The sequence below is a fragment of the Sciurus carolinensis genome, chromosome 10 (assembly GCF_902686445.1).
Source record: "Sciurus carolinensis chromosome 10, mSciCar1.2, whole genome shotgun sequence".
NCBI lineage: Eukaryota > Metazoa > Chordata > Mammalia > Rodentia > Sciuridae > Sciurus > Sciurus carolinensis.
Window position 1 is genome coordinate 100723315 of NC_062222.1, and position 14391 is coordinate 100737705.

The 14391-nt window shown below is 36.1% G+C and overlaps 1 protein-coding gene across 4 annotated transcripts in view; it reads right to left on the bottom strand.

Annotated features, from left to right (window-relative positions):
• The window catches only part of Ociad1 (OCIA domain containing 1), a 29359-nt gene extending 15776 nt beyond the window's left edge, over positions 1 to 13583 (bottom strand). For 3 of the 4 annotated variants that reach the window (XM_047566206.1, XM_047566207.1, XM_047566204.1), the window contains exons 1-4: positions 13400 to 13583; positions 12022 to 12084; positions 11527 to 11607; positions 5979 to 6032 (exon numbers count right to left, since the gene is read on the bottom strand). In XM_047566206.1, the coding sequence (XP_047422162.1) occupies positions 5979 to 6032; positions 11527 to 11607; positions 12022 to 12079 (193 nt within the window). In that variant the 5' untranslated portion in view covers positions 12080 to 12084; positions 13400 to 13583. The other variant, XM_047566205.1, reaches the window with a different exon arrangement.
• Between the last annotated feature and the right edge of the window lie 808 nt (positions 13584 to 14391).

A 14391-nucleotide genomic window follows, 5' to 3' on the forward strand; every position in this document is an offset into this window, starting at 1 on the left:
AAGATGGTAAGAAATCATGAACAGAATCTCCAAGAACTATGGGATATCATGAAAAGGCCAAATTTGAGAATTATTGGGATTGAGGAAGGCTTAGAGAAACAAACCAAAGGAATGAACAATCTATTCAATGAAATAATAACAGAAAATTTCCCAAATCTGAAGAACGAAATGGAAAACCAAGTACAAGAGGCTTATAGAACTCCAAACATACAAAATTACAACAGACCCACACCAAGGCACATTATTATGAAAATACCTAACATACAAAATAAAGACAGAATTTTAAAGGCCGCGAGAGAAAAGAATCAAATTACATTCAGAGGGAAACCAATAAGAATATCAGCAGATTTTTCAATCCAGACCCTAAAAGCTAGAAGGGCCTGGAACAACATATACCAAGCCCTGAAAGAAAATGGATGCCAACCAAGAATCTTATACCCAGCAAAACTTACCTTCAAATTTGACGATGAAATAAGATCCTTCCATGATAAACAAAAGCTAAAGGAATTTACAAAAAGAAAGCCAGCATTACAGAACATTCTCAGCAAAATATTCCATGAGGAAGAGATGAAAAACAACGATGCAAATCAGCAACAGGAGGCGCTAGCCTAAAGGAATAGCCAAATAAAGGAGAAACCAAATCATGTCAAAAACAAATATGAGTCAATTGACTGGGAATACAAATCATATCACAATAATAACCCTGAATGTTAATGGCCTGAATTCATCAATCAAAAGACACAGACTGGCAGATTGGATTAAAAAGAAAAATCCAACAATATGCTGCCTGCAAGAGATACATCTCATAGAAAGAGACACCCATAGACTAAAGGTGAAAGGATGGGGAAAAACATACCATGCACACGGACACAGCAAAAAAGCTGGAGTATCCATCCTCATCTCAGATAATGTGGACTTCAAACCAAAACTAGTCAGAAGGGATAAAGAAGGACATTACATGCTGCTTAAGGGAAGCATAAATCAGCAAGACATAACAATCATAAATATCTATGCCCCGAACATTGGCTCATCCACGTACGTCAAACAAATCCTTCTCAATTCCAGAAATCAAATAGACCACAACACAATAATACTAGGCGATTTTAACACACCTCTCTCACCACTGGATAGATCGTCCAAACAAAAATTGAATAAAGAAACTATAGATCTCAACAACACAATCAGCAATTTAGACTTAACGGACATATATAGAATATACCATCCAACAAAGAATGAATACACTTTCTTCTCAGCAGCACATGGATCCTTCTCTAAAATAGACCATATTTTATGCCACAAAGCTACTGTTAGTAAATACAAGAAGATAGAGATACTACCTTGTACTCTATCAGATCATAATGGATTGAAATTAGAAATAAATGACAGAATAAAAAACAGAAACTTCTCCAATACCTGGAGACTAAGTAATACACTATTATATGATGAATGGATAACAGAAGACATCAGGAGGGAAATAAAAAAATTCTTAGAAGTAAACGAGAACAAAGACACATCATATCAAAATCTCTGGGACACTATGAAAGCAGTACTTAGAGGAAGATTTATTTCATGGGGTGCATTCAAAAAAAGAAGTAGAAATCAACAAATAAACGAGTTAACACTACAGCTCAAAGCACTAGAAAAAGAAGAGCAGACCAATACCAAAAGTAGTAGAAGACAGGAAATAGTTAAAATCAGAGCCGAAATCAACGAAATCGAAACAAAAGAAACAATCGGAAAAATTAATGAAATAAATAGTTGGTTCTTTGAAAAAATAAATAAAATTGATAAACCCTTAGCCACACTAACAAAGAGAAAGAGGGAGAAAACTCAAATTACTAAAATTCGGAATGAACAAGGAAACATCACAACAGACACGAGTGAAATACAAAACATAATTAGAAGCTATTTCGAAAATCTATACTCCAACAAAACAGAAAACCTTGAAGACATCAACAAATTTCTAGAGACATATGAACTACCTAAACTGAACGAGGAGGACATACACAACTTAAATAAACCAATTTCAAGCAATGAAATAGAAGAGGTCATCAAAAGCCTACCAACAAAGAAAAGTCCAGGACCAGATGGGTTCTCAGCCGAGTTCTATAAAACCTTTAAAGAAGAGCTCATTCCAATACTCCTCAAACTATTCCATGAAATAGAAGAGGAGGGAACCCTACCAAACTCGTTCTATGAAGCCAATATCACCCTGATACCTAAACCAGACAGAGACACATCAAGGAAAGAAAATTTCAGACCAATATCCTTAATGAACATCGATGCAAAAATTCTCAACAAAATTTTAGCAAATCGCATACAAATATATATTAAAAAGATAGTGCACCACGATCAAGTGGGTTTTATCCCAGGGATGCAAGGTTGGTTCAACATTCGGAAATCAATAAATGTCATTCACCATATCAACAGACTTAAAGTTAAGAATCACATGATTATTTCAATAGATGCAGAAAAAGCATTTGATAAAATACAGCATCCCTTCATGCTCAAAACACTAGAAAAAATTGGGGTAATGGGAACATTCCTAAACATTATAAAGGCCATCTACGCTAAGCCCATGGCTAATATCATTCTAAATGGTGAAAAACTGAAAGCGTTCCCCCTAAAAACTGGAACAAGGCAGGGATGCCCTCTTTCACCGCTTCTATTCAACATCGTCCTTGAGACTCTAGCCAGAGCTATCAGACAAACCAAAGAAATTAAAGGGATACGAATAGGAAAAGAAGAACTCAAACTATCCCTGTTCGCTGATGACATGATTATATATTTAGAGGAACCTGGAAATTCCACCAGAAAACTTTTAGAACTCATAAGTGAATTCAGTAAAGTAGCAGGTTACAAGATCAATGCTCATAAATCCAATGCATTTTTATACATAAGTGATGAATCTTCAGAAAGAGAAATTAGGAAAACTACTCCATTCACAATAGCATCGAAAAAAATAAAATACTTGGGAATCAATCTCACAAAAGAGGTGAAAGACCTCTACAATGAGAACTACAGAACACTAAAGAAAGAAATTAAAGAAAACCTTAGAAGATGGAAAGATCTCCCATGTTCCTGGATAGGCAGAATTAATATCGTCAAAATGGCTATACTACCTAAAGTTCTATACAGATTCAATGCAATTCCAATTAAAATCCCAATGATGTACCTCGCAGAAATAGAGCAAGCAATTATGAAATTCATCTGGAAGAATAAAAAACCTAGAATAGCTAAAGCAATCCTCAGTAGCAAGAGTGAAGCAGGGGGTATTGCAATACCAGATCTTCAAATCTACTACAAAGCAATAGTAACAAAAACGGCATGGTATTGGTACCAAAATAGACAGGTAGATCAATGGTACAGAATAGAGGACATGGACACAAACCCAAATAAATACAATTTTCTCATACTAGACAAAGGTTCCAACAATATGCAATGGAGAAAAGATAGCCTCTTCAACAAATGGTGCTGGGAAAACTGGAAAACTATATGCAATAGAATGAAACTAAACCCCTATCTCTCACCCTACACAAAACTCAACTCAAAATGGATCAAGGACCTCGGAATCAGACCAGAGACCCTGCATCTTATAGAAGAAAAAGTAGGTCCAAATCTTCAACTTGTTGGCTCAGGATCAGATTTCCTTAACAGGACTCCCATAGCACAAGAAATAAAAGCAAGAATAAACAACTGGGATAGATTCAAACTAAAAAGCTTTCTCTCAGCAAAGGAAACTATCAGAAATATGAAGAGAGAGCCTACAGAGTGGGAGAATATCTTTGCCAACCATACCTCAGATAGAGCGCTAATTTCCAGAATCTATAAAGAACTCAAAAAACTCTACACGAAGAATACAAATAATCCAATCAACAAATGGGCTAAGGAAATGAACAGACACTTCACAGAAGAAGATGTACAAGTAATCACCAGATATATGAAAAAATGTTCAACATCCCTAGTAATAAGGGAAATGCAAATCAAAACCACCCTAAGATTTCATCTCACCCCAATTAGAATGGCGATTATCAAGAATACAAGCAACAATAGGTGTTGGCGAGGATGTGGTGAAAAAGGAACACTCATACATTGCTGGTGGGGTTGCAAATTAGTGCAACCACTCTGGAAAGCAGTGTGGAGATTCCTCAGAAAGCTTGGAATGGAAACACCATTTGACCCAGCTATCCCACTCCTTGGCCTATACCCAAAGGACTTAAAATCAGCATACTACAGAGATACAGCCACATCAATGTTCATTGCTGCTCAATTCACCATAGCCAGATTGTGGAACCAACCTAGATGCCCTTCAGTTGATGAATGGATAAAGAAACTGTGGCATATTTATACAATGGAATATTACTCCGCAATGAAGAATGATAAAATTATGGCATTTGTAGGCAAATGGTCGAAATTGGAGTATATCATGCTAAGTGAGATAAGCCAATCTCAAAAAACTAAAGGACAAATGATCTCGCTGATAAGCGGATGAGGACATATAATGGGGGGTGGGAGGGGCTAGCATTAGGTTTAGGGTTAGGTTTAGAGTTAGGCTAAGGAGAGCAGTAAGAATGAAGGAAAGAAGGACTGTGTAGAGGGAAAAGAGGGGTGGGAGGGGTGGGAGGGGTGGGGGGGAGGGGAAAAATATAATAAACATCATTACCCTATGTAAACGTAAAAAAAATAAATAAATAAATAAAAAAAAAAAAAAAAAAAAAGTGTTCCTGATTATAGCAGCCCTACAGAGATCTTTGAACATCCTTCTGAATCTCACAATTCAGTATCTTAATATTTAAATTTTATTCTAATTGTTTTAGTGTATAATAACAGATTTCTTTCTTCAAATGAACTACTGGCAGTTCTCATATTTACTGTGTATAAGTCCCTCACATCTAGCTTCAATCATTACTAAATAACACACTGGATTACTACAAAACAGGCAGGACATTAACAGACAATATAATTTCTCCATTGTTAATTGTTTCTCCCTATGCCAGTTTTCTCTTCAAAGTAATGTGATTAATGTTTTTGTTTTATTTTTTCACAATATAGATCCAACCTCATCTATGAAACAATTTAGTTTGTTTTGGAGTTGATTCCAAGCTCAAGATTCCTGTCTTACAGCACATTATAATGAGATTGCTTGGAAGTTCTTTAAATAAAATTTTCCTCCCAAAATCCTCCCACTTCCCTTCAAAAGTATTATTTTGGAGTCAAGACTATCTACACACTTTATTCTGCTATTGTGAAAAGGCTAAAATGTCTTATCAAAGTCACATTTTTAAAGGAGCTAGTTAATTTAAAAGAACAGGTCTGTAGAATATATGGAGGCCATCCCAAAGTCATGAGTATTTTCTGGGATACTTTCCCAGATACAGGGTACACCAGGCTGATAGGTCACAAATAAAAAAAGTCATGAACAACCCTAATGCTTGCACCACTAAATTTTAAGATGCAGAGACTGAAATATTTAATGCTAATCTAAAATTCAGTTCCACAGGAATATGCTGTAATATTTAAGCCAAAAGAATTTGGTTTCCTTGTATGTTAAACTAGTACATAACAATCACCCTGCGTTTCTTAAAACATAGATTCCAGGAACTCACTTCACAGATTCTGACTCAGTAGACGGGGCCCGTGAATTTGCATTTCTATCAATCTCTTAAGTAAGAATGATACTGCTGAAAAATAAGAATGATACTGCTGAGCCACCTGACCAAATCTGTTGCTCTACCTGCAAACCATCCACAAGTTTTTAGTTACCTTCTTGTTTTTACAAGTTGTTAAGCTACGTGCTTAATACCAAATCAAAATAATCAAGTCAGCAGGTCCATGGAGACAAAATCCTTTTGAAACTAAAGAAATTCATCAATGATAATAACTAACAGATATATTATCATCTTATTTAAAATCAGAAAATAACACAAAACAAACATGATATCCAAAATGCTAAATAAATCCAAGGTCTAAGTACTTACCTTTACTAATCAATCCTTGAGTAATCAACATACTTGTTGCAGCCAAAGGCACAGCTATAGGAGAAAAAAAAAACTGTCAATATCAACCAAAGAAAATTGTATCTTGAATTCATTAGAGGATGAGTATCAGTAATATCATAGGAAGCAGACTGCACATTAAGATCTTTAAAAGAGATTATTTCATATTTGGTGAAAACATTAAAGAAGCATTTTAAGTTTAAGAGCATTACAGAACATTTAAATATTAATTCAAGAACCATCTAGAAACAGATTCTAAATAGCTAGGAATTCACTAATATAACCAACTAAGACAAAAGTAGTAATCCATCTGAAGAATTCCATCTGAAGTTGGGGTTGGGAGCACAAAAAGGACAATAGGCTAGAAATAAATTACAAAGAAAAGTCACTACTGAGGACAGACAAAATTCCATGCAGCACATTAAGTGCCTTACATACATAATTTCATTTACTTTTTACCTTATGTTTATAAGGTAGGTAATACCACTCTTCTAAAGATAAGGAAAATGAAGCTTAGAGATGTTAAGACACTTGCACCAAGCCATACAGCTAGTTCAATGACAGGTCTCAGATTCTAATGAATCTGTCTGAACCAGATCTCAAGCTTTTAAACTCTGTATTACATTGTTGTGAACCAAAATACAAATATATTTGATCATAATCACATGGAGGCTGGGGCAAGAATAAATAAGCATACATTTTAAATATGCCTTTAAAAAAAAAGAACCTTAAATATAGTTTTGCCATATGGAAATATTCCATATGACAATTGATTGACGGTGAAATCCTAAGTGTTCATTATAATTTCAAAGAAACTCATAACTAAAAACAGCAGGGCTGGGGATATATAGCTCAGTTGGCAGAGTGCTTGCCTGGCATGCAAGAAGCCCTGGGTTCAATCCCCAGCACCACAAAAAAAAAAAAAAAAAAAAAAAAAACCATCAGGCTTGGGATATAGTTCAGTGATAGTGCTTGCCTTGCATGTGCAAGGCTCAGGGTTCAATCCCTAGCACTATACAAAACAAAACAAAAACCCCAGCTATGAATCACTGTTCTCTATACAACCAATAACAGAATTTTCTCAATGGCAGCTGGAGTTGATCTTTGGCTGACCAACCTGGCAAAGCAACTTGGGAACTTGAATGCAAAAGAGTTCCCTACATTGATATAAACTTTACCTAATTTACCTAAACAGATAAATGGCTCACTGTACCTAACCTGTTTGTTCATGTTGAGTACCACTTTGTCTGGACATCTGGAACTTTGGTACCTGCTAGGGTGAGGGTGCCTATACCATCAGCAAACACCCTAGTTTTGAGTCTAATGAGTTTCCTTGGTAGACAACACTTAACATGTATTACTAGCTGGTGGAGAAATTAAGCACATGCTTAGTGTGTAACCCCACCAGGTAAAGATCTTAGAAGTTTGAACCTAGCTTCCTCTGGACTTCACTCCAGGCTCCTTTTCCTGATTCTGCTCTGATTCTTTTCACTATAAACTATATTCTAAATTTAAAATAGTTATATATGGCTGACAGGTGCCACGGTGGACACTCCTAGTCCAGACCAAGGATAAGCAAATGTGCTCTATAAAGAGCCATTTAATAAATGTTTTGGGTTTTGTGGGTCACTCCGACTTTGTCCCATCTCCTCAACAGCTGTTTTAAGGCATGAGCACCTAGAAACAATACATAAATGAACATATAGCTGTCTTCCAATAAAACTTTATGGATACGAAAATATCAATTTCATGTAATTTGCATATGTAATAAAATAGTTTCTTCCTTTTCTTTTTCCTCAAACATTTAAAAATTTAAAAACAATTTTTAGCTCATTGTGTGCAAAACCAGATTTGGTCCATGGGCTGAAGTTTCCCCAACTCTTTTCTAAACTATATGGACAATTTAAGAACTAAAGTAATTAATTATTTACTTTCAAATTACTATACTTGAATTATTAAGAGAAATTTCATGATTTAAAACCCACAACTTTGGAATAAGGCATTAGTTTTGTCATAAGACAGTTTGCAGAAACCCTATGGTTTGACTCCTTACTATTCTACTTACTAAAAGATTTTACCTTTGCTGGAAAAATGGTTTCTTTAATGTTGGCTGGTTAGAATGCCTTCATGTATTATCATTTAAAGTTTTTCAAAGGACAAATCCCTTTTAATTACAGCATCAGTTCAGCTTGGTTCAAGGATTGCAACACGTAGCACTAAAGAATTATGTAAGAATAAAAGGTGATGAGTTAGTTAGCCATCTCTACAATGGACAATGATTTCCCCATTTAATGCACAGAATAACAGTCAAGTTGAGATTTTAGTACTATCCTTCCATTATCATGTCTGCATACATTTCTTAACTTCTTCTCATGCTATAAAAGGATAACGGATTAGGCCTAAGAGCTCTTCTCAACTCATGTATTCTATTTTACATTTCACAAAAAAGATAAAAACTGAAAGGTAAGAGGTTATCTAGTCTTCATTCTAATTCGAGTAGACTGAGACCAGAAAGAACAAGTTATATGCTCTAAGTTACAAAGATGGGTAGTTTATGGTACAGCTGAATTCAGAATTCAAGTCTTTGGGCTCCCAGGTCAGAGGGTTTTTTCCATTGTACGAGTGACTCCTATTTCAGAGTCTGTTAAATAATGTTTCTTTAGATAAATCAATAACACTCCTGACCAAAACTTACTTGTACATTATGACCACAGTCCCATCTCCAATACAAGAATTCCTAAAATTCTCTGAACTCTTCTCTCACAAAAGCAAAATGATATTGTAAATTCAGAATTGTTTTCTTCTCCTTTTTTGAGACAAGGTCTCACTCTGTTGCCCCAGCTGGCCTTGAACTCAAGATCTTCCTGTCTCAGCCTCCCAGGTTGCTAGGATTCACAGCTATTTTCAATATAAACTTTTGTTTCATTAGTCATCAACAGCCATTTAGTAAAGATAGTCACAATTTTAAAATTAAATTGAATTAAGTAAATGAATTAATCTCCACAATTATATGAGATAGGCAGTTATCATCCCTATTTTACAGATAAGGAAACAGGGAGATAGACAGGAACTTGCCAAGTTCAATTAACAATGTGTGGAACTAGATTTTAATTCAGACAGGTGGGTCCCAGAATCTACCCTTTCACTAATTATACTGCCTTATTTAAAAACCAGTTATATACATGTATGAAATATTATTCACACAATCTGTAACTAATACAAATAGGAATTCATAGGCCTTCCAAAGGTAACAACTACTGTAATGTAATATGCAATAAACTGACTTTTTATGTACAGATTGTGTTACTACATGTGTTTTGGACACAGAGACACTGTTTTTTGGTCAGAGGGACAAAAATTCAAAGGGCCACAATTTTTAAGTAACTAGAAATACACCTTCAGTTACACTTTTGAGATTAACAGAAAATAGATCAGAGAAGAAACAAAATTACCTTAAAGACAATGGTCCATATATCAAACCAGGACAAATAAATGAAAGATCTCAAAAAGGTATAAAAATTATCAGTATTTTTCTACATATTCCAATACACTTTTTCACTGTTTTTTCTAATCCACTCTCTCCAAAGTATCAGGAAATCCATTGCTCATTTATGAAAATATGATTAGAATGCAGAGAATAACTTATTTGAAAATATGAACACTAAAGTACAAAATTTCCTAATATGCAAATATCAATTCCACTTAATAATTACATGTTGAATTTCACACCATCTGGCTACATCCAAAATTCTATATATATTCAATGTTTGGTGTACACTAAGAGTCAACTGTGCCAGGCAAAATGGCACATGCCTGTAATTCCAGAAACTCAGGAGGCTGAAGCAGAAGGATCATAAGTTCAAAGACAGCCTTAGCAACTTAGTGAAGACTGTCTCAAAAGAAAAAATAAAAGGGCTGTGGATGTGCTCTAGTGGTTAAGCATCCCTGAGTTTAACAGTGGAAACAAAAAAAAAAAAGTCAACTGCTACATGGCAATTTTTTGGCTACTCTACAATAACCTCAAACACTATCAGACTTGTCATCTTCTTATATACTGAGTCATCAAGACTTGAAAATAACCTGTTGAACTGAAAACAAAATGTTCATAAACATATTTTCTCCCACACACAAGGAAATTTGGTCCAACTATAACTTTTAATTAGTAATATCATCAAAATTAAGTTTCCTAAGCTGGTTATCTTGAAGTTATTGACTCTTTTCCTTCTTTCTCCTGTAGTCAATCTTTTTAAAATTCCTGTTATGCATTCTTTAAAAGAATTTATTGCCTGCCCATTTTCTCCAGGCTGAACAAAAATGTATTCATCTATAACTCTTCAATGACTATATGCCTATGTTACTGCAAAAGTTCATAAAAGATTTCACCAAGTCAAACTTCTCATCCTTCTAACCTATCCAATACACTGCTAAGGTTTCTTAAAAAAACAATATCATTCTCTCTGTGCCTAAGAATCTAAAATGTATAATGAATCAAACCTTTCAACTCCTCATTGTTATTTTATCTTCTATTCTCAATGGCTCTAACAGAGATCAAGTTATTGCAGACTCTGCCTTGGCTCATTATAATAAAATTTATCTCTACTTAAAAGTCCCTAGTACAGTTATACACATAACTTTATGTGTTTCATGTGTTAACTTTGGTCTCAACTACATCATAAAACAGGAAAAAGACCATGTTCATAAAACTTCTAATCAAGTACCCTGTATATTGTAAGCATACATATCAGGCTGAAAAGGTATATCCTCGATTGTTTAAGTTGTCCCTTCCTTTCCCCTTAAAATCCATTCTGCCTTTTTGTTAGAATAGTAATTGCTAAGAACTACAGTCTCCAGATAAAGCAAGAAACCCAGGGTTTTGTTCAAAAGTAAGATTGTATTTTATGCATCACTTACAATAGTCTCTGTATTTAAAAATGAAAATCTTGATATATAAGGTCTCTAGTCAGAAATCAAAAGTTGGTAGTATAGTAATATTTCATAGTAAAAAAAAAAAAGTGAAACTAACCAGTTTTTATCATGTGATGGCTAAAGTATAAGAGTTAAAATCATGAGCTTCTGATTCAGACAGACCTGATTTCCAAGTTCATCAGTTAGGTAACATTAGCTAACTTATTTAACATCTCTAAACCTCAATTCCTTCTCTGTGAGGGTTTATAGTTATCAATCCTATTAAATTGCTTTTATATAATCTAAACACAATCAATAAATGCTATTACTATTAACAAAATTACCTCATGATTTCGAAAAAAATTTTATTTACTTTAAAATGTGCACATTTCTTTTATTTCCTTATCAACTGGTTTTAGAAACAACACTATGTCTTTTTGTTCTACATGAAAGTATTAAATTTCAAACACAAATTCAGGTCAAAATTGCAGATCTGAATTTTGGACCAAGCCATGTTGAGGTCTGGGGATATAGCTCAGTGGTAGTGTTGTCTAGCATGTGTAAGGCCCTGAGTTCAATTCCTAGCACACAAAAAATATTATGTTGATTAGAAAACTGAACTTACATCTGAACCAGAAGCTTTCATCGTTGCATTCTGCAAAGACTCTTCTTTCTTCCTCTGTTGGAATGTAATCAGCCCCTATATCTTTTTACCAAGGAAAATTGGAAAAATAATAAAATACCCATAATAAAACTAAGTCTGAAAAATTAGCTTAGTCTGAATATTAATGACACCTACCATTTTTCTTAAGTAATGAAAAGAGGTGGCCTGTAAACTTTTAAAACAAACTTTAACTTCAAAAAAGTAAGCACTACTATCTACTAGGCAGGATTGGCTTCATAACATGGGGGAGCCAGTGCAAAACAATAATGTGGGACTCCTGTTCAAATTAAGAATTTCAAGATGGCAACTACAGCATTAAATCAAGCATGGTGCCCCATGTGACTACACAAGTAAAAGGCCCATGAAGTCAGTCCAGCTGCTACCGTTACTCAGGCAATGGAGATATTCTTTACATAGAAAGTGCTTCTAATTATAAATACTTAATATGATAGTTACGGGGAATTGGTCTTGGAACTTCTGCATTCGGCTCTTGAAAATCAGCTCTCCCATTCATCTTTCCTGTATCAAAGACATTAATGTTAAATATTAGAAACTGCCACATAGATCAAAATAAATACAAATAATGTATGATACAGTAAAATTACTGGTCTATATTGTAATCAAACAACAACTATTTACTAAGCATTGCTACATCCTAAGTTCCTGACATAACAAAAATAGTTAAAGAAATCATAAATCTACTAATTAATATGGATTCAAGTTTGGTCCCTTAGTTGAAAAACAAATGCTTTCTAAGTATTTATCAGCTGAGAAATATAAAAAGATAAGAAAACAATAGATGCTTCTCCTCCTGAAGTTAGTTTATTTTATATTAGTCTATATTTTGGTCCTTTCAGAAATCTATACCCAATTATTAGTCGAATTCCCCAAATAAAAGAAAAAAATCTCAAATTATTTCTGGGATTTCATTTTAAAAATGAAATAATCATGAGGAAACATGAAAGAAGTATGCCCCTCCCCCCCAAAAAATAAGACGTCACATCCTAATGCAAATTCCATATCCTCCAAACTTTGCTCCCCTTCAAAAAATCTTCAGATAACTTAGATGAATACATAAGATTTAAAAAATACACAACATTCCAAGAACATACGTTTTTATATTTTGTTTGGGGCTTCTTTTTAACCCATACCTCAGGATATAAAAGACCAGAAGATCAGATAACTGTATATTTTACAAAATATTAACAGATGATCATGATTAGTCTCATTTTTTAAAACAATTCACATAAAAACAGGAAAAGGCACACACGGATTACAACTGGACCCTTCGATGACTCATTTAGTTAATAACTCACCACCGAAGGCCTACAACATGCCAACCCCTTAGGGACAAGGAATAAAAAGAATACACTGAGGTTCTGGTTGGCAGAAGCTTTCTGAATAAACTACGTGTATTCTAAAACCGTACGAGAAATTATGTCCTCTCGTTTTCCCCAAAAGCATCCTTCCTACAGAGGGTCAGGGCGGACGAAGACGCCAGACAAAACCATTTTAAGCTCGTAATTCCAAACAAAGAGCTGAACTGGAGCCTCACCGGCGGATGCCCGCCCTCCATCCACCCCGCTCCCACTTGCCACCGCTGACAGAGCAACGCTCCAACACACACCCTTCCCTACGACTTTCCCCACCCCCAGGAACACTTCCTCGCCTCCCGCGGTCACCAGCACTCAGGAGCGCAGGACCCAAAACGCAATCAGTTCAGCCTCAGAGGCAGGAAAATGGCGGAAGGTGCAAAGTAGCGGATGGCCGCGCGAAAGTGGTGAGTGGGAGGATGGGGGAGCAAAAATGGGACTTTGTGCACCACCTCACCCACCTCCCGACGGCAGCGGCAGGCGACGGCGCGAAGAGCCTAAGCGATCAGGGGCCGAGGCCCGGAGAGGACCCTAGAGGGGGCAGGGAGAGAGATAAGAGCGCGGGACCGCAGCTGGGGGAGGGGGCGGACTGCGACGCGACCGCCTAGAAGTCACCCAGATACCGCGATCCGGAAGCACTGTCGACCTACGAGAGGAAATGACGCAAGACCTCCCTGAGGTCGTCGCCGACCAGCCTGTGAATAGACGCCTGCGTCTGTTGGCCCCGCCCTCTCTGCTCGTCACTGGTCTTCTTACTCACGGGCCGCGGCGCTAGCGAGCTGCATTGCGACTGCGCTGGGGACGGTGCGGGCCAGGACCGGCGAGCCGCGGACTAGCTAGATCTCGGCGCTAGTCTTGTGTCCTTGTGACGCCACTCTCTCATCTACCTTTACAGATTGACGTTCTAGAACCCCCGTTTGCGCCCTCGTTGCGAGTTACCATCTAAATTTCCCTGCTTTTAGGCTTTACATAATCTATTTCACTCTTTAAGCCTCCAGGCTAGGAAGTATAAAGTAAGTTTTAAGCGCACGCAGAGGGTCATCTGTCAGACCCTCTTAAGTCTAGTTTCTGACTTGTAGAACCTTAGGATATATTACCTCGCTGAGCCTCAGATTTTGCTCTTCTGAATCGAAATAGTACCTACTACATACGACTGTTAGGATGAAAACAACATCAGAAAAGTCGTTGGAGCTCAGTCTCTATTAATGTGAGACAACATTCGAATGTGGGGCTTATGACATCTGTTCATCAGACAGCTCGCCCAACCACCCCCATTCATTTTCTTTCCTTCATTCCATAAATGTTTATTGAGTGCTTACTCTGAACCATGTACTAAAAATTATTGCTCATGCACCAGTGAACACTTCCAGTTCTATTCAGTTCATCAACTCTTGTCAGATTTCTCATTTCAGAGTCCCTTTGCCCATCCTCATTTCATCTTCTTCATTCTAGA